The sequence below is a fragment of the Leucoraja erinacea genome, chromosome 35 (assembly GCF_028641065.1).
Source record: "Leucoraja erinacea ecotype New England chromosome 35, Leri_hhj_1, whole genome shotgun sequence".
Classification (NCBI taxonomy): domain Eukaryota; kingdom Metazoa; phylum Chordata; class Chondrichthyes; order Rajiformes; family Rajidae; genus Leucoraja; species Leucoraja erinaceus.
In genome coordinates this window covers 3,225,788-3,249,709 of record NC_073411.1, presented here as the reverse complement: position 1 = coordinate 3,249,709, position 23,922 = coordinate 3,225,788, and the positions used below count along the sequence as shown (strand labels likewise).

At 50.3% G+C, this 23,922-nt stretch overlaps 1 protein-coding gene across 4 annotated transcripts in view; it reads left to right on the top strand.

Moving 5' to 3' along the window:
• LOC129713190 (fibroblast growth factor receptor 1-like) overlaps positions 1 to 23,922 on the top strand; it is a 28,020-nt gene that overhangs the window by 292 nt on the left and 3,806 nt on the right. Inside the window, exons 1-8 of one of the 4 annotated variants that reach the window (XM_055662041.1) lie at positions 994 to 1,043; positions 3,695 to 3,892; positions 8,434 to 8,697; positions 10,239 to 10,325; positions 12,811 to 13,001; positions 14,273 to 14,417; positions 16,760 to 16,950; positions 22,379 to 22,523. In XM_055662041.1, coding sequence (XP_055518016.1) covers positions 3,802 to 3,892; positions 8,434 to 8,697; positions 10,239 to 10,325; positions 12,811 to 13,001; positions 14,273 to 14,417; positions 16,760 to 16,950; positions 22,379 to 22,523 — 1,114 coding nt within the window. In that variant the 5' untranslated portion in view covers positions 994 to 1,043; positions 3,695 to 3,801. Of the gene's footprint in view, positions 1 to 993; positions 1,044 to 1,696; positions 1,930 to 3,694; positions 3,893 to 8,424; positions 8,698 to 10,238; positions 10,326 to 12,810; positions 13,002 to 14,272; positions 14,418 to 16,759; positions 16,951 to 22,378; positions 22,524 to 23,922 lie in introns of those variants that run through there. The other 3 variants (XM_055662037.1, XM_055662038.1, XM_055662040.1) reach the window with 3 other exon arrangements.

Here is a 23,922-nt window from a genome sequence, read left to right as displayed (position 1 = left end):
GGCGATGTCTGGGGGGTGGTCAGGGAGGAGGGGGGCATGAAGACTGTAGTGTGGGTGGGGAAGAGCTGGGGTCACATGGTTTGAGGGGAATGGGGAAGACCCAGTGGAACAGCCACTGAGGTTACCAGGGCTGGGACCCAGCGCGCAGTCAAACCCAGGGGAGTGGGAGTTAGCAGCGTGGAGGCTTCAGGCCCGGTGCTGAGTCCAGGCTGCAGGTAATGCAATGGCTGCTGGCTGCTGGCTGCTGGAGGGTGGGGGAGTGGAGTCTGGGTCGGCGAGGTTCGATGGGTCCGGTGAGTAGGACCTAAGCTTAAGCTTGTCGAGTTTATACGTAAATCCGGCCCTGATTGTGGAGCCATATGGGACCCTTTCACCACAAGATCACCCTGGAGAAAGTACAACGTCGAGCAGCCCGCTTTGAATGTCATGACTACAAGCACAAATCAAGCGTGAACAATATAGTGACTTCCCTCGGATGGGATACCCTAGATCTCCGCAGAATCAGGCTAAGACTTATTGCAATTTACAAGGAGATTCACAAAATCACACCATCAAATCTCCCGTCATCCCAGAGCACCAACTGCCATGAAACAAGACAAAATAACGGTCCCCTACATCATCAACTGGCTCAATGCCAATAAACTGTGCTGCCAATATTCCCTTCACACAAGGATGATACGGGACTGGAATACGTTACCACCCGCTCTGCCGAGGGTAGTGAGGGGAGCAGAGAGGATCATTGGCTGACAAGAACTGTTCCAGAGCAGCTGCCTGAAAACAAGCGCTGAGCATTGCATAGGACACACTGAGCCCCGTCCACACACACCTGGATCTCCTGCCATCAGGAGATCTTATACCAATGTAAAGCACTTTGGCCAACGAGATTTGACTTGACTATCCTTGACTTGGGAGCAACTAACTGAGAAGTTTTGCGAGAAGTTCTTGGGTTTGAGACCATCACGTGTCTATATTCCCCTCCCTCCCTCCCTCCCTCCCGCTCTCCCTGCAGCTCATGAGCCTCGGGACACACAGGCGAACAAAAGGTAAACAAAGACGAAGATTCTTCGCAAAAAGGATCTCCAAACGTTGCCTATTTCCTTCGCTCCATAGATGCTGCTGCACCCGCTGAGTTTCTCCAGCTTTTCTGTGTAATCTCCAAACCCTGTTGCGTGCGTGTGTGTGTGTGAGCGGGGACGTAAAACCCAGGCGGTGAGTGAGTTGCAGCGGCGCTGGTCAGTTTCAATGTGAGATTTCACTGGGAGAAAAGTTGGGGCGATGTGTTGCAAACTTTCTGAGTCCAACTCAGCGGCTTTGTGCCAAGTCGGCCGCCAGCGCCGAGCTCTCTCCCAGAGCGGTTGTCCCTCCAGCCCATCTCCGTCCCCTCGTCAATGTGAAAAATATGTTTGAGGAACATTTTATTTCACCACACACTGCGGCGCTTAGATTGTTTCCAACCGCGTAACTTTCCCCCGTCTCCAGCTGTTTCTTTTATTTCCCCTCAAGGGAGTTTGGATTTTTTGTGAGTGAATGTGTGTGTGATTTTTCTTCCTTCCACGCAGTTAGTGTTTTTGAAAGTCTGCACCGCACCTTTCTCTTGCAGGATCTAACCCGGGTCTCCGGCACGGTAAGGCAGCAACTCTACCGCTGCGCCACAGTGCCACCCCTATAAGTAGAAGTGAGAGTGGGAGTTCCAATGAGCTACTCCAGCTATTTGTGTCTTATCTTGTCTAAACCAGCATTTGCAGTTCCTTCCTACACATTCACCGAAGCCTCGTTTAAACCAAAGATAGACACAACAAGCTGGAGGAAGTCAGGCAGCATCAGTGGAGCGAAGGAATGGGTGACGTGTCGGGTTGAGACACTTCTTCGGACTGGCTTGAGTTGGGCTGTGACGCAGGCTTCAACATTGTACATGAGCTGGAGGCTGTGGTGAGTGGAAAACAGGTGTGCAGCCAAGATTGCTGCATTAGTCACATCTGGAGCAGGCAGGCAGGCAGACAGACACGGACGACAGCTTACATTCCTGGCCTCTGTCACATCACTGGCAGTGCGTAAGGACATAACACTGAACTGTGAGCTGGGTGACGTCAAGTATTTACATTTGGATTCATTCCTGTAAGTGTTGGAGATGTGGTCATTAGTCTCCTGCGGAATGTGCTTGTGGCCAGAGATGACCACAGGTTGAATCTGGTGGGGTTGCGGCTAAGAGGGCGGGTGTGTGTGTGCGCGCGTGTGTGTCTGTGTGTGCGCGCGTGTGTGTGTGTGTGCGCGGGGGTGTGGGCGCTTGAGTCAACGTCTGCGCGGGTGTGAGTGTGTATATGCGTGCTTAAGTGTGTGTGCGCTTGTCTGTACGCACTAACCCCTTGAGTGGTCCTGACCATCCATCTACCTCATCAGACTATCTTTAATATGACTTTCATTGGACTGTATTGTGTACTAAAGATTGTTCCCTGCATACTGTACAATGTGGATGGTTTGATTGTAAACATGTATAGCCTTTTAGCTGACTGGATAGCATGCAATAAAAATGCTTTTCACTGTACCTCGGTACACGTGACTAATAAACTAAACCAAACTACACTAGCAGTGAGGCCTCCTGCCAGCAGCTTAGTCAAGAGCATGGTGGCGCAGCGGTAGAGTTGCTGCCTTACAGCGTCTGAGTCCCGGGTTCGATCCTGACTACGGGTGCTGTCTGTACGGAGTTTGTACGTTCACCCCGTGACCCCCTGGGTTTTCTCCTGTTTCCTCCCACACTCCAAAGACGTGTAGGATTGTAGGTTAATTGGCTTTGGTAAAGATCGTGAATTGCTCCTCGTGTATGATGGCTCTAACATTCGGGGCGATCGTTGGTTCGGCACGGACTCGATGGGCCGAAGGGCAGGTTTCCACGCGGTATCTCTAAACTAATCTAAACTGAAAGTGTAGGAAGGAACTGCAGATGCAGGTTTACACCGAAGATAGACACAAAATGCTGGAGTAACGGGACAGGGCAGGCAGCATCAATGGGTGATGTGTTGGGTCGAGACACCTCTTCAGACTGAAGATAGACACAAAGAGCTGGAGTCACTCAGCGGGACAGACAGCGTATCTGAAGAGAAGGAATGGGTAACGTTTTGGATCGAGCCCCTTCTTCAGACTGGTTAAGGGCCTGTCCCACGAGCATGCGACTCCATGCGGCAAGCGCGACCTAACGTGGCCGCTTGAGCCGTACGGCCTCGCGGGGCCGGTCCCACTTCGATCGCCGGAGCCGTATGGAGTTGTGCGGAGCTGGTCCCGACATCGCGCGGGGCTCCGAAAAACTGACGATGTCCAAAAATTCCGCACGGGAACGGCCTGCCGGCCCGCAGCTGCATTGAGGCCGTAGGCACCGCATCGACGGGCGTGCGCAGCGTCTTGACATCGTACGTCACGCGCGAACTACGTACGGACTTCGTTCAAACTTCACGTCAACTCGTACGGGATCACTCGACCTCCGCGTGACCCCCACTTCCGGTTTGGTCGCGCTCGTTGCATGCAGTCGCATGCTGGTGGGACCGGCCCTAAAGGGATAAGGGGAAGGGGAGATATAGCCAATGATGTGGAGAGACTGGACCAGAATAAACCAAAGCTTCATTGCATCTGTCGGGGAGTAGGGCTGGATCTGGGGTAGGCGGTGAATGTTCGCACTAACAGAGGTGTTTGTCTTCTTTTGCAGCGGGTCCGTTTCCAGCTGAGAGCTTCAGACAGTGACGGAGCGAGCCGATGGGACGGGTGCCCAGATGGTGATAGGACAGGCTGTGGGCGAGCAGACGTGGTAGTGGAATGAACAGCTGCGTTGACCTGGTGTGCTGGGCTCTGCTTGGCCTTCTCTCCCTCTCCACCGCACGGCCTGCTCTGACACTTCCAGAGCAAGGTAGGGACACCCTCACTCTTGCTGGGAGGGGGGTGCGGGATGTTCTTGGGACTTAATGGGAGAAGTGGCAAGGCCGTGATTGCGTAGAAACATAGGTGCAGGAGTAGGCCATTTGGCCCTTCGAGCCAACACCGCCATACAATATCATCATGGCTGATCATCCAAAATTAGAACAGGTACCCCGTTCCTGATTTCTCCCCATATCCCTTGATTCCTTTAGCTCTAAGAGCTAGATCTAACTCTCTCTTGAAAACATCCAGTGAATTGGCCTCCGCTGCCTTCTGTGGCAGAGAATTCCGCAGATTCACAACTCGCCGTGTGAAAAAGTTTTTCATCATCTCAGTCCTAAATGACCGACCCCTTATTCTAAAACTGTGACCCCTGGTTCTGGACTCCCCCAACATCGGAAAAGCTTTTCCTGCATCTAGCCTGTCCAATCCCTTTAAGAATTTTATATGTTTCTATAAGATCCCCTCTCATCAGATTCAGATTCAGATTCAATCTTTATTGTCATTGTGCAGTGTACAGAAACAACAAAATGCAGTTAGCATCTCACCCAGAAGAGCGAACATAGAATAATGAGCAATAAATATATATACGTACATCAGATTCAGATTCAATTTTAATTGTCATTGTCAGTGTACAGTACAGAGACAACGAAATGCATTTAGCATCTCCCTTGAAGAGCAACATAGCAAACGATTTGAATAAATAATAATAAGTGTCCGGGGGGGGGGGTGGTGATTGGCAGTCACCGAGGTACGTTGTTGAGTAGAGTGACAGCCGCCGGAAAGAAGCTGTTCCTCGACCTGCTGGTTCGGCAACGGAGAGACCTGTAGCGCCTCCCGGATGGTAGGAGGGTAAACAGTCCATGGTTGGGGTGAGAGCAGTCCTTGGCGATGCTGAGCGCCCTCCGCAGACAGCGCTTGCTTTGGACAGACTCAATGGAGGGGAGCGAGGAACCGGTGATGCGTTGGGCAATTTTCACCACCCTCTGCAATGCCTTCCGGTCAGAGACAGAGCAGTTGCCATACCATACTGTGATACAGTTGGTAAGGATGCTCTCGATGGTGCAGCGGTAGAAGTTCACCAGGATCTGAGGAGACAGATAGACCTTCTTCAGTCTCCTCAGGAAGAAGAGACGCTGATGAGCCTTCTTGATCAGAGTAGAGGTATTGTGGGTCCAAGAGAGGTCATCAGAGATGTTGACTCCCAGGAACCTGAAGCTAGAAACACGTTCCACCTCCGTCCCGTTAATGTGGATGGGGGTGTGCGTGCCGCCTCTGGACTTCCTGAAGTCTACAATGAGCTCCTTGGTCTTCTTAGAGTTAAGGGCCAGGTTGTTGTCAGCGCACCATGCTGCTAAGTGCTGGACCTCCTCCCTGTAGGCCAGCTCATCGTTGTTGCTGATGAGGCCAATCACCGTTGTATCATCTGCATACTTGATGTACATAGAGTAGTAGTAGTGCGATTCCAGTGTATACGTCCAGTTGACCCATTCTTTCATCATATGACAGTCCCGCCATCCCAGGAATTAACCTGGTGAACCTACGTTGTTCTCCCTCAATAGCAAGAATGTACTTCCTCAAAATAGGAGACCAAAACTGCACACAATATTCCAGGTGCGGTCTCACCGGGGCCCTGTACAACTGGGACAGAACTGCAGATGCTGGTTTAAATCGAAGATAGACACAAAATGCTGGAGTAACTCAGCGGGACAGGCAGCATCTCTGGAGAGAAGGACTGGCCGATGTTTCGGGTCGAGACTCTTCTTCAGACTTTAGAATATTGAGTTCAGTCCCGGGCACCGTGTTACAGGACAGATGTTGCCATGCTGGAACGGGTGCAGATCGTGCAGAGAGGGTGGCACGGTGGTGCAGCTGTGGAGTTGCTGCTTCACAGCGCCAGAGACCCGCGTTGATTCATGACCACGGGTGCTTGCCTGTATGGAGTTTGTATGCGGTCACGTTGGTTTTCTCCGGGTGCTCAGGTCTTGTCACACACTACAGATGTCTGTAGGTTAATTGGCTTCAGACAGTAACCGGCGTCAGGACCGGAACGGGATCTCTGGCGCTGTGAGGCGGCAAATCTACCGCTGTGCCACCGTGCAGCTCGCAAATGTATCCTGCAGATATTATTCACTTGTTGGTCCTGACTTTGAGAAATTGAGGCTTTGGGCCTACTGCAGAGACTATGAAGCTTTTTAAGGAATAAGATGTCATCTAAAACACATACATAAGCAGGGTTTGTGTGTTGTGTGCAGCATGGCGAGTGTGAATTGTAGTCGGAAGTATCAACAGTCGCCTCTGCCTCTCATCTGTGTATCTTGTGTAGTCTTGATGAATCTTCCAAAAACAGTCTCTTGATTAATAGTTTCTTCATTGTAGTAGCACAAACAGTAAGATAATTCATAAAAGCTTCTCCTTGTATAAGTACTTTTCAATCATACTCTTGGGCATGCTCGTGCATGGTCGAGAACAATGTCTCTCCCCCGATCTTCATCAAACTAAACTAAACTCCTAGGGAGTGTGCCCCTGAATTCCAGCTGCAACCACACCCCCGACCCGGGTTCGATCCTGACTACGGGTGCTGTCTGTGCGGAGTTTGCATGTTCTCCCCACGACCAGCATGGGCTTTCTCCTGGATTTCCGGTTTCCTCCCACTCGCCATAAACATCCAGGTTTGTAGTTTAATTGGCTTTTCTAAAATTGTAAATGATCATTAGTGTGTGTAGGATAGAGTGAGCGTGTGAGGATCGCTGGACGGCCCGGACTTGATGGGCCGAAGGGCCTGCTTCCATGCTGTCTCTCTAAGCTAAAGTAAACATATGTAGGAAGGAACTGCAGATGCTGGTTTACACCAAAGATAGGCACAAAAAGCTGGAGATAGAGACAAAATGTTGAAGTAACTCAGCGGGACAGGCGGCATCTCTGGTGGGAGGTAATGGGCGACATTTCGGGTCGAGACCCTTCTTCAGACACTGGAGTAAAGTTTGAGTATGGGCAGCATCTCTGGAGAAAAGGAATAGGTGACGTTTTGGGTCTGGACCTGTCTTCAGACAAATGGTTTATTTATGTGTAGGAAGGAACTGCAGATGCTGGTTTAAACCAAAGATAGGCACAAAAAGCTGGAGTAACTCAGCGGGTCAGACAGCTTCTCTGGAGAACGGTCCCAACTCGGAACTTTTCCCCATAGTTGCTATCTGGCCGCTGAATTACTCCGGCATTTTGTGTCTACCTTCGGTTTAAACCAACCTGTGCAGTTCCTTCCTGCACATAAATAAATGAAGACGATTCTGAAGAAGAGTCCAGACTGAGTCACTCTGACATTTAGTGTGTATGTGCTGGATTATTTACCTGCCTGTTCCTATTACTGATAGAACTGGGCCAGTTAGCATCAGGCTGTTTCCACGGCTGCTGCTTGCGCAGCTCCAGGTTCTGCTCAGACCCCCTCGCCCTCCCTCTTCCCAAGGTTTTTCCTCTTGGCACCCGCCTCCAACAGGAAATGGAGGCTTAATATTTTTTTTGTGTGTTTGCTGGTCTGGTCTGAATCACTTATCTCAAGATTCCATTCTCTCCTGGGGCCCAGCGTTGGAGGCGCTGCGTGACGGCCTGCATTCATCACGCCAAGCACACGCGTGACTTACTTGGCACCCAGGGAAGGAGGCAATTTTAGAGAATCTTTTTTTCCAGCCCTGCTTTACTCCCAGTAGATGTTGGAAAGGCCTGGATAGAGTGGATGTGGAGAGGATGTTTCCACTAGTGGGAGAGTCTAGGACCAGAGGTCACACAATGCCCTCCATAATGTTTGGGACAAAGACACATCATTTATTTATTTGCCTCTGTACTCCACAATTTGAGATTTGTAATAGAAAAAATATCACGTGGTTAAAGTGCACATTGTCAGATTTTAATAAAGGCCATTTTTTATACATTTTGGTTTCACCATGTAGAAATGACAGCAGTGTTTATACATAGTCCCCCCCGTGAATAAATTCAGATCAGATTCAGATTCAATTTTAATTGTCATGGTCAGTGTACAGTACAGAGACAACGAAATGCATTTAGCATCTCCCTGGAAGAGCGACATGAATGATGGGTCTTTGTCCCAAACATAGTGCAGGGCACTTGAGCCTCAGAATTCAAGGACGTTCATTTAGGAAGGAGATGAGGTGAAATTCCTTTAGTCAGAGGATGGTGAATCTGTGGGATTCTTTGCCACAGACACGAATATAAACACACACACACACATATGAACACGCACACACACACACATATAAACACACACACACACACACACATATATAAACACACACACACACACACATATAAACGCACACAGATATAAACACACAGGTTCTTGATTAGTATGGGTGTCAGGGATGATGTGGAGAAGGCAGGGTTAGGAGAGAGAGAATGGGGTTAGGAGCGAGAGATATATCAGCCATGATTGAATGGAGGAGTAGACTTGATGGGCTGAATGGCCTAATTCTGCTGCCATCACACCTGACCTGCTCCTTGCTCTCTGCCCAGGTCCTGCAGTGTCGCTGAAGCAGAGGTCGGAGGTGGAGCCGTACTCCACACACCCGGGAGATTCGCTGCAGCTGCGTTGCCGACTGCGTGAGGACATCCAGAGCATCGCGTGGACCAAGGACGGGGTGCAGCTGCCCGCCAACAACCGCACCCGCATCACCGCCGAATACCTGCAGATCACCGACTCGGTGCGCCAGGACTCCGGCCGTTACACCTGTGTGGCCAGCGGCCCGTCCGGCAGCGAGACCTCCCACTTTGCCGTCAACGTCTCCGGTATGTGGGGGCGGGGGGGTGCTGAGGCGGGAGGGGGCCTGGTTTAAACCAAAGATAAACATAAAAATGCTGGAGTAACTCAACGGGACAGGCAGCATCTCTGGAGAGAAGGAATGGGTGACGTTTCGGGTCGAGACCCTTCTTCTCTAGGGTCTTCAGTTTAGTTTATAGTCACGTGTAACGAGGTACAGTGAAAAGCTTTTTCCTTGCATGCTATCCAGTCAGCAGAAAGATAATACATGATTACAATCGATCCATTTACAGTGTACAGATACATGAGAAGGGAATAACGTTTAGAGAAGGGAATAACGTCACGGTCACGGTGGCGCAGCGGTAGAGTTGCTGCTTTACAGCGAATGCAGCCCCAGAGACCCGAGTTCGATCCCGACTGCGGGTGCTGTCTGTACGATCGTTTGTACGCTCTCTCCGTGACCTGCGTGGGTTTCCTCCCGCACTCCAAAGACGTACAGGTTTGTAGGTTAATAGGTTTGGTAAATGTAAAAATTGTCCCTAGTGTGTGTAGGATAGTGTTAATATGCGGGGATCATTGGTCAGCACGGACTCGGTGGGCCGAAGGGCCTGTTTCCGCGCTGTATATCTAAACTAAACGTTTGGATAAGGGAATAACGTTTTGGGTTTTGGGCCAGAGTGGGAGGCTATGTCTGCCATCCCGTAGTGATTAGGTTCTGAAGGCCCTGAGGATGGACACCATGGGCCTGGGGTCTTGGATCATGGGGATTTGAAACCTGGGGTCTTGGGCACAGCGGTGTTTTTAAGTTTATTTAGAGATACAGCACGGCCCTTCAGCCCACTCGGGTCCGCACCGACCAGCGATCCCCGCGCACTAATACTACCCTACACACACTAGGGGCAATTTAACATTTACACAAAGCCAATTAACCTAGAGACCTGTACGTCTTTGGAGTGTGGGAGGAAACTGGAGAACTGGGGGGAAACCCACGTGGGTCACGGGGAGAAGGTACAAACTCCGTACAGACAAGCACCTGTAGTCAGGATCGAACCTGGGTCCCTGGCGCTGTAAGGCACTAGCTCTACCGCTCCGCCCCTTAAGGGGTCTTGGGTACTGTGATTCCGGTGTTGAGGGCACCTTGGAGGCCCACCATGGGCCTGGGATCTTGGATAAGGGGGGTCTGAACCTGGGCCCCCCTGGTGATGAGGGTCTTGGGCATTGGTGATATTGGTGGTGATGATACATAGGAGGGACACCAGGATGTCTGAGGTTGGACCATGGCGGCTGAGTCTGGGGTCTTGGGAATGGATGATTGGGGCAGTGAGGGGCGAGGGGAACCACCAGAAGCCCTGGGGTCTCGGATCATGCGGGGGGGCGGGGGGGAGGGGAGCTGAACCTGGGATCTCGAGACCCAGTGAGTTGGATGATTCAGTGGCCGTTCAGAATTAAAGAAGAACTGTGGTCTTCCACCTGACATATTGACCTCAAATTTCAGGGCGGTGTTGTGGTCGGGGAGACGGGTACTCTGGGCGAGCTGTGACCTCTCACTCACCTCTTGTCTCTCCGCCAGACGCCGTCTACTCCGTGGAAGAGGATGACGAGGATGAGGATGATGACGAGGGGAACAAGTCGGATGAGAAGAGCAACAAGGAAGCACGTGAGTGCAGATGGGCTGCGGTCAGTCGGCCTCTGCGGAAGCTGTCTGTGCTGAAACTGTCTCTGCGGAAGCTGTCTCTACGGAAGCTGAAGATAAGACACAAAAAGCTGGAGTAACGAAATGTTCCTTCTCTCCAGAGATGCTGCCTGTCCCGCTGAGATACTCCAGCTTTTTGTGTCTTATCTTCGTCATCATATATACGTGGCTATCCAAAAGTGCCCTAAAAGCCACTATGGCATCTGCCACCACCGCCACCCCTGGGAATGTGCTCCAGGCCCCCGCCACCCATCGAAGTGGGAGGAAACCAGAGCACCCAGAGAGAACCCACGTGGTCACGGGGAGAACGTGTAAACTCCACACAGACAGCACCCGAGGTCAGGATAGAACCCGGTGAGGCAGCAGCTCTGCCCGCTGTGCCTGTGCTGCCCATCGGTGAAGTGTTCACCAGTATGGTGTCACGGGATTGTTGGTCTGCGCCGGCTCGGTGGGCCGAAGGGTTTGTTTTCACCCTGTATATTTCTAAAGTCTAATGGCCCTGTCCCACGGTACGAGTTTATTCCAAGAGCTCTCCCGAGCTTAAAAAAAATCAAACTCGTGGTAAGCACGGAGGATGTACGTAGCAGGTACGTCGGAGCTCAGGGATGTCTCTTAGCGGCTCGTAACGCTAACGGCAGGTACTCGGGAAGACTCGCTAACGGCAGGTACTCGGGAAGACTCATGAAGATTTTACAACATGTTGAGAAATGTCCACGAGAGCCCCGAGTACCGACAAGTGGCCATTACCGTAAATCTCCGAGTTCGAATCAACTGCAAACTCGGGAGAGTTTTTGGAATAAACTCGTACCGTGGGACAGGGCTTTAAAGGAGTTTTGATTCCAAGTTTAGTTAATCGGTTGTGTTCAATTTTCCGTCACAAAACCTGGTGGGCTTCAAACTCCTCGCAACAGATTGACAATGAATCTCGGCCTGCTGATGAGGTGAATGCAACGTTACTTTAGTTTAGTGATACAGCGCTGAAACAGACCCTTCGGCCCACCGAGTCCACGTCGAAGATAGACACAAAGTTCTGGAGTAACTCAGCGGGTCAGGCAAACCCATTCTGATGAAGGGCCTCGACCCAAAACGTCACCTATCACTTTTCTCCAGAGATGCTGCCTGACCCACTGACTTACTCCAGCATTTTGTGTCTATCTTTATTGTCCGTTAAACCGATATGGGTACAATGAACCCTTACTGACATCAGCATCAAAGGCACAGTCACAGACATGCCAACTATGCAGACATTATGCACAGAATCTGCATAAATTAGATGTAACTATTCAATTCACACACAATTCACAATCATTTAGATACAGAAGCAGTTAGACAGGTACAATAGACACTAGGTGCAGGAGTAGGCCATTCGGCCCTTCGAGCCAACACCGCCATTCAATGTGATCATGGCTGATCATCCCCAATCAGTATCCCGTACCTGCCTTCTCCCCATATCCCCTGATTCCGCTATCTTTAAGATCCCTATCTAGCTCTCTCTTGAATGTATTCAGGGAACCGGCCTCCACTGCCCTCTGAGGCAGAGAATTCCACAGACTCACCACTCTCTGTGTGAAAAAGTGTTTCCTCGTCTCTGTTCTAAATGGCTTACTCCTTATTCTTTAAACTGTGGCCCCTGGTTCTGGACTCCCCCATCATCGGGAACATGTTTCCTGCCTCGGATTTAATGGCGTTGCTGGCTCGAAGGGCCGAACGGCCTACTCCTGCACCTATTGTCTATTGTCACATACGTACACACAAAAATACAATCAATAATAGTCCAATGATAACAATAATTGTCTGTTGTAGTTCTGAGCTTATTTGGAGGTTGGAGTGTTTAATCGCCAAATGGCTGTAGGGAGGAAGCTGTTCCTGCACCTGGACCTTACACGGGTTCTTATTGTGACTGGAAGGTGCCAGAAACATGGCGACTGGTGTATGGACAGTGTGGTCGACTGCCTTACACCACAGTACTCCAGTATGGTTGTGCCTAATGTATACAAGCATTGTCACTGAAGTGTAAGCAAACAAGCATTTTCACTGGGCTTACTTACAAGTAACAATCGCGTACCATTGAACCATGATACTATCTGATCAGATTGGATAGCAAAGGTTACATGACAATTGGAAACCTAAATCTCTCTCTCGTTCTCTCCCCCTCTCTGTCTCGCTTGCTCGCTGTCTGTCTCTCTCCCCCTCATTCACTCTACCTGCAATCTTTCTCGCTCTCTATACCCCCTCCTCCCCTCCCTTCTCTCTTCCCTCTATCTCTCCCCCCACCCTCTCCCCTTCTCTCTTCTCTATCTCTCTCCCCTCTGTCCCTCCTCCCCTCCCTCTCTCCTCTCTTCTCTATCTCCGCTCTCTCCCTCCTCTCCTCTCTCTCTCCCTCTTGTCTCTCCCCAACCTCTCTCCCCCTCTCTCTCTCTCCCTCGTTGCCCCCGTGCCCCTCTCCCAGAGCGATCCCCTCACCGGCCCATCCTCCAGGCGGGCCTGCCTGCCAACAAGACGGTGACGGTGGGCAGCGATGTGGAGTTTTTGTGCAAGGTCTACAGCGACCCCCAGCCCCACATCCAGTGGCTCAAGCACCTCATGGTCAACGGCAGCAGGATGGGGCCCGATGGCTCTCCCTACATCCAAGTGCTGAAGGTACGTCTTTGGCCACCAGCTTTGGGTGGGTGGGTTAGCTGGACGCTGTAACAAGCTGTACGGCCCAATAATACCCCTGGCCATATTGGTTGGTGGATAGGGCCCATTGGCCTTCCCCTGTGCTTCTAAACCAAGAGAGCTCTTGGAATTCAAAGTTCTCCCCAACCCCACAAATACCACCTCACACATCCGAGCACAGTCACGTGTACTTGGCCGGTGGCTGGGCCTTTGCGATTGTCCAGTGTAGGGGGAATATCTGCGGCCTGGAGTCCCACAACCTCCAGGGGCAACAGAGGGAAGGTGGCAATACAGGTCCACTAGAGGAGCTCTAATCCTGAGGGAAAAGGCACTTGGTTGGTAACGTGGGGTGTACGGGGAATATCTGCGGCCTGGAGTCCCACAATATGTTTGACCTGCCCGGCCTGGGCAACAGAGGGTGTTGAAAGGCACCAATGCTGGTCCACTGGTGACCAGCTAATCCTGAGGGAACTCTCCAGGGAAAAACAAGGCAGCTTCTCAAAAGTCCCAAAGATCCAAAGACGTACAGGTTTGTAGGTTAATTGGCTTGATGTAAATGTAAAATTCTCCCTAGTATGTGTAGGAATAGTGTAAGTGTGCGGAGATCGCTGGTCAGTGCAGACTCGATGGGCTGAAGGGCCTGTTTCTGAGCTGTATCTCTAAACTTCTTAGGGCTAAAGGGATCAAGGGATATGGGGAAAAGGCAGGAACGGGGTACTGATTTTAGATGATCAGCCATGATCATATTGAATGGCGGTGCTGGCTCGAAGGGCCGAATGGCCTTACTCCTGCGCCTTTTTGTTTTCTAACTAAGCCGGGAGCTAACCCTCGACGTTTCATCCACCCAATTTCTCGGCGAGCCCCTCAAGTGCCATTTGTTGCCTCTCTTCTTCCTTTCAGCCTCTCCCCAACCTCCCCTGCCTCTCCTCCACCTCCCCCTGGCCCGTCCCGTGGATTATGGCTCCATTTTCTCCATGCGTCCCATCGCTCGCATGCGGAGATGGGCTTGGTCAAAAACCAAAATGGTGGCGGGTTTTAACACGTAACATGAGGACCTGTTTTGCTTCCTAGGGACAGGTGTGGACTCCTGCAGTCCTGGAAGGTCACCTGCCAGCCAGGTGTTGCTTTAGGCCCGTGGACCTCCTTATGAGGTGGGGCAAGTGTGACCAATAACAGTGGTGTCCACCTATGTCTGTCTCTCCACAGTTCTCATCTCGTCTGCTTTTCCCGTTTGCTTCCGTTTTCTCTTCTAGACGGCTGGTGTTAACACAACGGATAAAGAAATGGAGGCTCTCTATTTACGGAATGTTACTTTTGAGGATGCGGGGGAGTATACATGCTTGGCGGGTAATTCTATTGGGATATCCCATCACTCTGCATGGTTGACAGTTCTTCAAGGTACATACTGCTCTCTATTCTCTTATGATTCACACCTTCCAACAAATGTCCTAAATTCATTCTTTTTACCAGCCGGTGTGTGAGGGGGGGGGAGTGGGCCAGAAGCCAGAGGGGCGGACCGGTCTGACCGCTTTCGGTGCCTTCAGTGCCCGTGAATCGGAGCAGCTCCTCGCTTCAAGAAGCAGCGTGCCAACCCCAGGGCCGGCTAACCCGGAGATGGCCGGCGCAGGTTTGCCAGGCTGCACGGTGTTGGGCCAATGCCCGATGCCTACTGCCTGTTCGACCCTGCTCCAGAGCCGTGCCGGGTTAGCCAGTGTTGGAGTGTGCGCCGATTTTTGTTGGAAAGGGAAACATTTTCTTGGGGTTGTTGTGGTTGTGTATTTTTGCATGAATTCTGTGCCAACTTCCTGCACCGCATACCCAACCCCTCGGGCATGCCCGCTTGATGCCACTTCACTCCTCTGTTGAAGCGACCATCAACGAGTGGCACGTTGGCAAGAGGCTGATAATTGGCAGCAGGGGGTAAGTTGCCATGTTGGGTCAACTGTGGCCCTGGCATGGGTCGACCATGGTGAACTGTGGCCCCGACATGGGTCAACCACGGTGAACTGCGGCCCCGACATGGGTCAACCTTCCTCAATTATCAGCTGCATCTCCACGCACTTGCCAAACGTGGACCTCTCTGAGATGAGGGGGCGAGTTGGTGAGCCTTTATCAATCTGTGTTTGCTTTAGTTCACGTGTGAGAGGGAGGGGGGAGTCAGCTTGCACCTTTTGCACAATGTTTTTAAATCTTTGAATATTCAGCGTGCTTCGTTTGTCGAGTGCGACATTTAAAAATATAAATATATGTAGAACGGGAATCTCTCACTGCAAAGGTCGATTTACGGGGTTGGATTCCTGTCTCAGGTACAGTCTCCTGTTTGTTCTCGCAGCTGAATTCATTTTTGTTTTGTTTTTTTAATTAAAAAAACGCTGAACTTGTGTCCGCAAAGTAAACCCTGAGGTAAACCCTGACACTGGGCATTAAGCTTGTTAAGTTGTTGGGCCGGTAGAATTGACACAGCTTCCCAGGTGCAAAAACTTTGCTTCAGTTTTCGACTCCCTTAGGTAACAGTCTGTTCTCCCATATCGTGTGCTGCCAAGAGTCGAGAGTGTTTTATTGTCATATGTCCCAGATAGAGCAAAGAAATTCTTACTTGCGGCAGCGCAACATAATATCTAAACACACTGCACTAGTAAACAGTATAATAAACGAGAAAAAAAGTTCAATGTGTGTGTATATATATACGCACGCACGCACACGTACACTAAAAAAACATCCAATATGAACATACAACTGACTGCCATATGTTGATAGAATGGAGGAGCTGGGCTTGTACACTCTGGAGTTTAGAAGGATGAGGGGGCCCTTTATTGAAACATAAAATATCATTAATGGTTTGGTCACGCTAGAGGCAGGAAACATGTTCCCAATGTTGGAGGAGTCCAGAACCGAGGGCCACAGTTTAAGAATAAGGAGTAAGCCATTTAGAACAGAGACAAGGAAACAGTTTTTCTCACAGAGAAACATAGAAATTAGGTGCAGGAGTAGGCCATTCGGCCCTTCGAGCCTGCACCGCCATTCAATATGATCATGGCTGATCATCCAACTCAGTATCCCGTACCTGCCTTCTCTCCATACCCCCTGATCCCCTTAGCCACAAGGGCCACATCTAACTCCCTCTTAAATATAACCAATGAACTGGCCTCAACTACCCTCTGTGGCAGAGAGTTCCAGAGATTCACCACTCCCTGTGTGAAAAAACAGAGAGTTGTGAGTCTGTGGAATTCTCTGCCTCAGAGGGCGGCGGAGGCCGGTTCTGTGGATACTTTCAAGAGAGAGCTAGATATGGCTCTTAAAGATTGCGGAGTCAGGGGACATGGGGAGAAGGCAGGAACGGGGTACTGATTGTGGATGATCAGCCATGATCACATTGAATGGCGGTGCTGGCTCGAAGGGCCGAATGGCCTACTCCTGCGCCTATTGTCTATTGTCACATACGTACACACAAAAATACAATCAATAATAATCTGTTGTAGTTCTGAGCTTATTTGGAGGTTGGAGTGTTTAATCGCCAAATGGCTGTAGGGAGGAGGCTGTTCCTGCACCTGGACCTGGGTTCTTATTGTGACTGGAAGGTGCCAGAAACATGACGACTGGTGTATGGATAGTGTGGTCGACTGCCTTACACTACAGTACTCCAGTATGGTTGTGCCTAATGTATACAAGCATTGTCATTGAAGTGTAAGCAAACAAGCATATTCACTGGACTTACTTACACTTCCGTGCCCCTCTCCCAGAGCGATCCCCTCACCGGCCCATCTTCCAGGCGGGCCTGCCTGCCAACAAGACGGTGACGGTGGGCAGTGATGTGGAGTTCGTGTGCAAGGTCTACAGCGACCCCCAGCCCCACATCCAGTGGCTCAAGCACGTCATGGTCAATGGCAGCAGGATGGGGCCCGATGGCTCTCCCCACGTCCAAGTGCTGAAGGTACGTCTTTGGCCGCCAGCTTTGGCCAGTCTACGCTTGGATGAGGTGGGGTGGTCAACTCAGATGACCGCCTGTGGGTCGGCACAGACATGATGGGCCAAATGGCCTGTTTCCACTCTGTACCACTATCCGCCATGGTGGGACCACGGGTGAAGAATCGTTGCGGATGGGTTTCCTATGGGTGGGTACAGACATAATGGGCCGAATGGCCTGTTTCCACACTGACGCCTCTATTGGTCAACCCGCCCAGGTGCGTTTGATCATTGGACGAGATGGGGGGGCGGTCATTGAACATGGGTTCCCACGGGTGGGCATGGACATAGTGGGCTGAATGGCCTGTTTCCAGGCTGTATGGCTTGGGGAGCGTATCCCCCAACAACGTGGATGAGGTGTGGGTGCAAGAGGGAACAGGCTGCCTGGGACTGTCCCCAGAGAGTGCTCATGGCTGCCCCTGGAGGCTGGAGGGCTATAAGACATCATTAGAGTGTGGTCTGCTGAGAGCTGCTCACCCTGATATTAACCCTCGCTCGCAGGGGAGAGTTAAAGACCCCTTCTCTCCTATCCACAGTCACGTTCGCCTAGTGTTAGGCGGCCAGGGTGGCACAATGGCACAGCGGGTAGAACCACTGCCTCACAGAGCCAGAGAGTCAGCTTCAATCCTGGCCTCAATTTCCTCCCACATCCCAAAGACGTGCGGGCTTGTAGGTTAATTGCCCCTAGTGTGTAGGGAGTGGATGGGAAAGTGGGATTACGTGGAACTGGTGATCGATGGTTGGCGTAGACTCGACGGGCAGAAGGGCCTGGGTTCCGTGCTGTATCTGTGAACTAAACTGGTGCGGACCATGGTTTAATTCCCCTTCAAGGTGTCTACGGCTTCAAGGGACCATCTTTGCCCATTGCAACTGAGGGCGAGGGAAACATATCAAAGTGCGGTGGACACTGGGTGGGGTTTGCTCTGTGCACCGATCAGCTGTGACCCTCTTCTGCCCTCTATGACCCCCCCCCCCTCCTCCAGAACCGTGGAGCCCGTGCAATGCAGAACGAGGCAGTTCAGCCCTTCTACTCTGTGCTGGCCAACACAGAGCTGCCCGCTCCCCTTACCACTGGTTCTGTGGCCCTGCAGGATGGGAACGGATTGGAAGGATATGGGCCAAATGCTGGAAAATGGGGCTAGCATAGATGGGGCATCTTGGACGAGTTGGGCCGAATGTTCATCAGGCCCCAGCGACGTGGGAAGTCCTGTCCCTCTGATCACCAGTTGATCTGACAAGCTGGGACAATCAGCTTCTCCCTCACAACCTGCTTCAGGCAATCGGTTTCCTTGTGATCGGCCTGGATCCATGCACACGCCAACCCTCACCTCTGCTCTTTGACTCGCTCACTCCAACTCTGTTAATCAAGTCGTCAAGTCAAGTTTATTTGTCACATACACATACGAGATGTGCAGTGAAATGAAAGTGGCAATGCTCGCGGACTTTTGTGCAAAAGACAAACAACAAAACAACCAAACAAATTATAAACACAATCATACCACACATATTCTTTTACATAATAAATAATGGAAGGAAAAACGTTCAGTAGAGTTAGTCCCTGGTGAGATAGGCGTTTACAGTCCGAATTGCCTGGGAAGAAACTCCTTCTCAACCTCTCCGTTCTCACCGCATGGCAACGGAGGCGTTTGCCTGACCGTAGCAGCTGGAACAGTCCGTTTCAGGGGTCTCCCATGATTTTATTTGCTCTGGAGTTGCACCTCCTGTTGTATAGTTCCTGCAGGGGGGGGCGAGTGAAGTTCCCATAGTGCGTTCGGCCGAACGCCGTTAAAGCAAAGACTGGGTTTCTTTTAATTAAATATCCTCACAGGATATCACGTAGTAGTGAAGACAGTCAGCTGGTTGGGTTATTGAACGACCGTCAGTGTTTGGGACCATTGATTCACAGACACAAGGTTCAATGGCCATTTAAGCGCTGGGTGGCTTCTTGTTGGGTCACCTAGGGAGGTTTGACATCAGCCTGGGGCCCAGCACTAGTGAAATCTCTCCCACCGACACCCCCACCCTCGCAATGGAAATATCCCTCCTGCCTTCCACCGGGTGGTCAGCATGGACTCGGTGGGCCGAAGGGCCTGTTTCCATGCTGTATCTCTAATCAGGAACCAACCTAAACACAACATGAGGTTGCGTAGGAAGGAACTTCAGATGCTGGTTTACACCGAAGACAGACACAAAGTGCTGGAGTAACTCAGCGGGTCTGGCAGCATCTCCGGAGTAAAGCAATAGGTGACGGGTCAGGTCGAGACCCTTCTTCAGACTGAGAGTCAGGGGAGAGGGAAACTCAAGGTATGGGAAAAGTACAGAGGAACAGAAGGTAGGATGGTTTAATTGGCTGTAATTTGCCCCCATCATGGTAACATCACAGGGGAGTTGATGGGCTGAGTGTAAGTGGGTAGTCAATGGGTCAGCATGGGCTCAGTGGGCCAAAGGGCCTGCCTCCATGCTGTTTGACTCTGTGATTAACGGAAGTCTTGCCCAACACAATCATCAATCTCCATGATGTCCAACAGCCAGTGTCACAGGGGGTGTAGCGTAACTCCAGGACCGGCGTGGCCGTGAAGGAAATTGGCCGAACTCCTGGTGTACAGTGGTGATGGTGCCTCTGGTCAACTGGTTGGGATGACCAGGAAACAAGGCCCTTCGGCCCATGCAGCCCATGCTAGCCACCCACAGTGGAAGGATGGGTGAGGAGTGGAGTGAATTTGCAAGTGTTGGGATGTCAAACAGGAAATTTGGCCTGGCCCCCAACAGTCATGAGGGCTCCGAGCTGTGGCGTAGGGGTCCCACAGAGGGGACAACCTCAACTTTAAACATCCCTACCCCAATTGGCCATCTGGGTCAGCCGCAACGTAGAGCTTTCATTCCCTCACCTCCATTCCGTGCTATTTATTATGTGAAGGGATCCTCACCACCCAGTGATGGCCCTTCTCACGTCTCCCCCTCCTCATGGACCCCCCCCCCCCCCCCAGACAACCTTTCTCCCTCTTTAGACATCTCCATTTTGAACTGCCAGCATGACATCAACCATCCCAAAATGCTTCCACGCCCAACTCAAAACGCAGGCAATGGGAGCTGATGGGATCTTATAGAAACATCCGCCTCTCTCTCTCTCTCTCCTCCTCTTCCTTCTCCCTACCCCCCCCCCCCCCCCCCCCTCACAACCCCACTCTTCCCCCCCCTCTCGCCATCAGCTCTCTCTCCCCCCCCCCCTCTCATGGGCAGCACGGTGGCACAGCAGTAGAGCTGCTGCCTCACAGGCCCAGAGACCCGGGTTCGATCCTGACTTCAAGTGCTGCCTGTGTGTGGAGTTTGCACGTTCTCCCTGTGACGGTGTGGGTTTTCTCCGGGTGCTCCGGTTTCCTCCCAGATCCCAAAGACGTGCAGGTTTGTAGGTTAATTGGCTTCTGTAAATTTCTCCTAGAGTGTAGGGAGTAGAAGTGGGGTAACACAGAACTAGTGTAAGCGGGTGATCAGTGGCTGGCGTGGACTCGATGGGCCAAATGGCCCGCTTCCGTACTATATAACTAAACTAAACTAAATGTGAGGCTGGGTGGGTTAGCTGGCCGCTGGTCAGTGCTGAATTGATGGGCCGAAGGGCCTGTTTCCGCGCTGTATCTCTAAACTTCTTAGGGCTAAAGGGATCAAGGGATATGGGGAAAGGCATGCAGGGGGTACTGATTTTAGATGATCAGCCATGATCATATTGAATGGTAGTGCTGGCTCGAAGGGCCGGATGGCCTACTCCTGCTTCTGCGACCTGTTTTGCTTCCTAGGGACAGGTGTGGACTCCTGCACTCCTGGAAGGTCACCTGCCAGCCAGGTGTTGCTTTAAGCCCATTGACCTCACTGGGAGGTGGGGCGAGTGTGACCAATAACAGTGGTGTCCACCTATAGGCTGTGGACCGAGCATCAAAAATGTGTCTAGAAATCAGTTTTCGTGACCCAAGTCACCGAACTACATGAAAATTTCCACAGATTTAGATTAAATATAATTGAGAAGGATGTCATAACTCGTCATTCCCAAACATTGCACATTAATTAATTAAACTAATTAGAAAATGAGATGGTGAAAGTAAGCTCCATCTAGTGGCCAATACCCATATTACACCATGGGCAGCCTATTTCCGTGTTGCAGTCCATGCCTATTTCCGTGTTGCAGTCCATTTAAACTATAATATATATATACATACATACATACATATATATATATATATATATATATATATACACATATACACACACACACATATACACATATATATATATATATATATAGATATATATATATATATATATATGACTTGTAAATATAACTGTAAACATATATAATTAAGTATAAGGGTCAGGCAGAGGCAACAAAAAAACATATCATAGTCATTAAGTCTGCACGGACTTCAATTCATAACATTTCAACCTCTTCTTAATGTTAATGAGAATAACACTGTTACTACCATAGATAAATTAGTTCGTTCACATACACCAATTCACTTCTACATAAACATCAGCCATTTCTGACCATTTCTCACTCCAATGGCAGCCTATAAAGCCTATCGGAGCACTTTTCCCGGTAAGTTATCGCAGGCAGCTCCGATATTAGATGTTAAAGACTTATTAGACTACAACAAGCTGGCATTAGTGAAAATGTTTAATTTACCTTGTGTTATGGATACACATAGTTTAGGCCCTCAACTTCATGAATGAGTGAGTGAATGTACAGCCTCCAAATCTCATTTTTTCACATTATAAAAGGGTGTAATTAAATTAATTAAAGTCCATACAGATTAATTTTCATAAATTCAGACTTTAGATCTTACCTTTCAGTTTGAGTTGATTCACAAAGTTTCACTGGTTTCACAACTTTGTGTTGCAGCATCTCAGCAGGGACTTTGCTTTCAAGACTTTCTTCCACATATCCAGCTGCACATTTTTCAGACTTCTTAATGCTTTTCTCACTAAATTGAATTACCCTGCTGCAAGTTTCCACGACATGTATTCCACAGAACTAGAAAGAACCTTCATCGGAATCTCCAGTAAAACAGGCATCAGTGAAGCCCTCTCATCCATGTTGTGTGCTAGCCTGAAGCAAAGCACATGATTGGCCAACTGGCATACAACTCAATGTTGATTTGGACGAAAAATACCCAAAATCTTTCCGTTTTTTCTCTAATTTAATAAAAAATGTGCAAGTCTTGTTCATGATGAGTTTCAGGGGTGATTTGTATAATATTTTTACACAATATGTGAAAATTTCATGTAGTTCTGTGACTTGGGTCACGAAACACTGGAATAAAGCTCCTCGGCCCACAGCCTACTATGTCTGTCTCTTCACAGTTCTCATCTCGTCTGCTTGTCCCGTTTGCTTCTGTTTTCTCTTCTAGACGGCTAGTGTTGACACAACGGATCAAGAAATGGAGGCTCTCTATTTACGGAATGTTACTTTTGAGGATGCGGGGCAGTACACATGCTTGGCGGGTAATTCTATTGGGATATCTCATCAATCTGCATGGTTGACAGTTCTTCAAGGTACATACTGCTCTCTTTTCTCTTATGATTCACACCTTCCAACAAAGGCCTGTGCAGCTACTGCTTCTATAGAGGGAGCCCGCCCTAAATTAATCCTTTTTGTGATGGAGGGGGGGAAGAGAGGGCCAGAAGCCAAAGGGCCTGCCCCCTACAATTGGCCCCGCGTTTGTCACTGTCCACTCTGAGGGCCTGCAGTCTCCCTGCGACAGTCCACAGCCAAAGGTTACGGGGCGAAGGCAGGAGGAAAAAGATTAGGAGGGAGAGAGTTTTCAAGAGAGAGTTAAACATAGCTCTTAGGACCAATGGAATCAAGGGGTATGTGGAGAAAGCAGGAACGGGGTACTGATGTGTAGGAAAGAACTGCAGATGCTGGTTTAAATCAGAGGTAGACACAAAATGCAGAAGTGATTTAGGATGATCAGCCATGATCATATTGAAAGGCGAAGGGCCGAATGGCCTACTCCTACACCTATTTTCTATGTAGATCGGCCATGATAGAATGGTGGAGTAGACTTGATGGGCCGAATGGCCTAATTCTACTCTTATCACTTATAACTGCACTCAAGTGAAAGCAGCCAGGGTTAGGTTAAGGTTTGTCATCGTCACCTGTGCCAAGGTACAGTGGAAAGCTTTGCTCTGCATGCTATCCAGATACATCAGATAATACTGCACAGAAATATAATCACCAAACTCAATTACAACAGGTAGAGCAAAGGGGAAGATACAGAGTGCAGAATATAGTTCTCAGCATTGTAGCGCACTAGTTCGGTGCCTTCAGTGCCCGTGAATCTGAGCGACTCCTCGCTTCAAGAAGCAGCGTGCCAACCCCAGGGCCGGCTAACCCGGAGATGACCGGCGCAGTTCTGCCAGGCTGCACGGTGTCGGGCCAATGCCCGATGCCTACTGCCTGTTCGACCCTGCTCCAGAGCCGTACCGGGTTAGCCAGTGTTGGAGTGTGCGCCGATTTTAGTTGGAAAGGGAAACAAAAAAAAAAGCATTTTCTTGGGGTTGTTGTGGTTGTGTATTTTTGCATGAACTCTGTGCCAACTTCCTGCTTCCTGCATCGCATACCCAACCCCTCGGGCACGCCCACTTGATGCCACTTCACTCCTCTGTTGAAGTGACCATCAACGAGTGGCACGTTGGCAAGAGGTTGATAATTGGCAGCAGGGGGGAAGTTGCCATGTTGGGTCAACTGTGGTGAAACATAGGTCAACCATGGTCAACTGTGGCCCTGGCATGGGTCGACCATGGTCAACTGCGGCCCCGACATGGGTCAACCTTCCTCAATTATCAGCGGTATCTCCAGGCACTTGCAAACGTGGACTTCTCTGAGATGAGGGGGGGCGAGTTGGTGAGCCTTTAACAAGTTTAAGAATAAAGAGTAAGCCATTTAGAA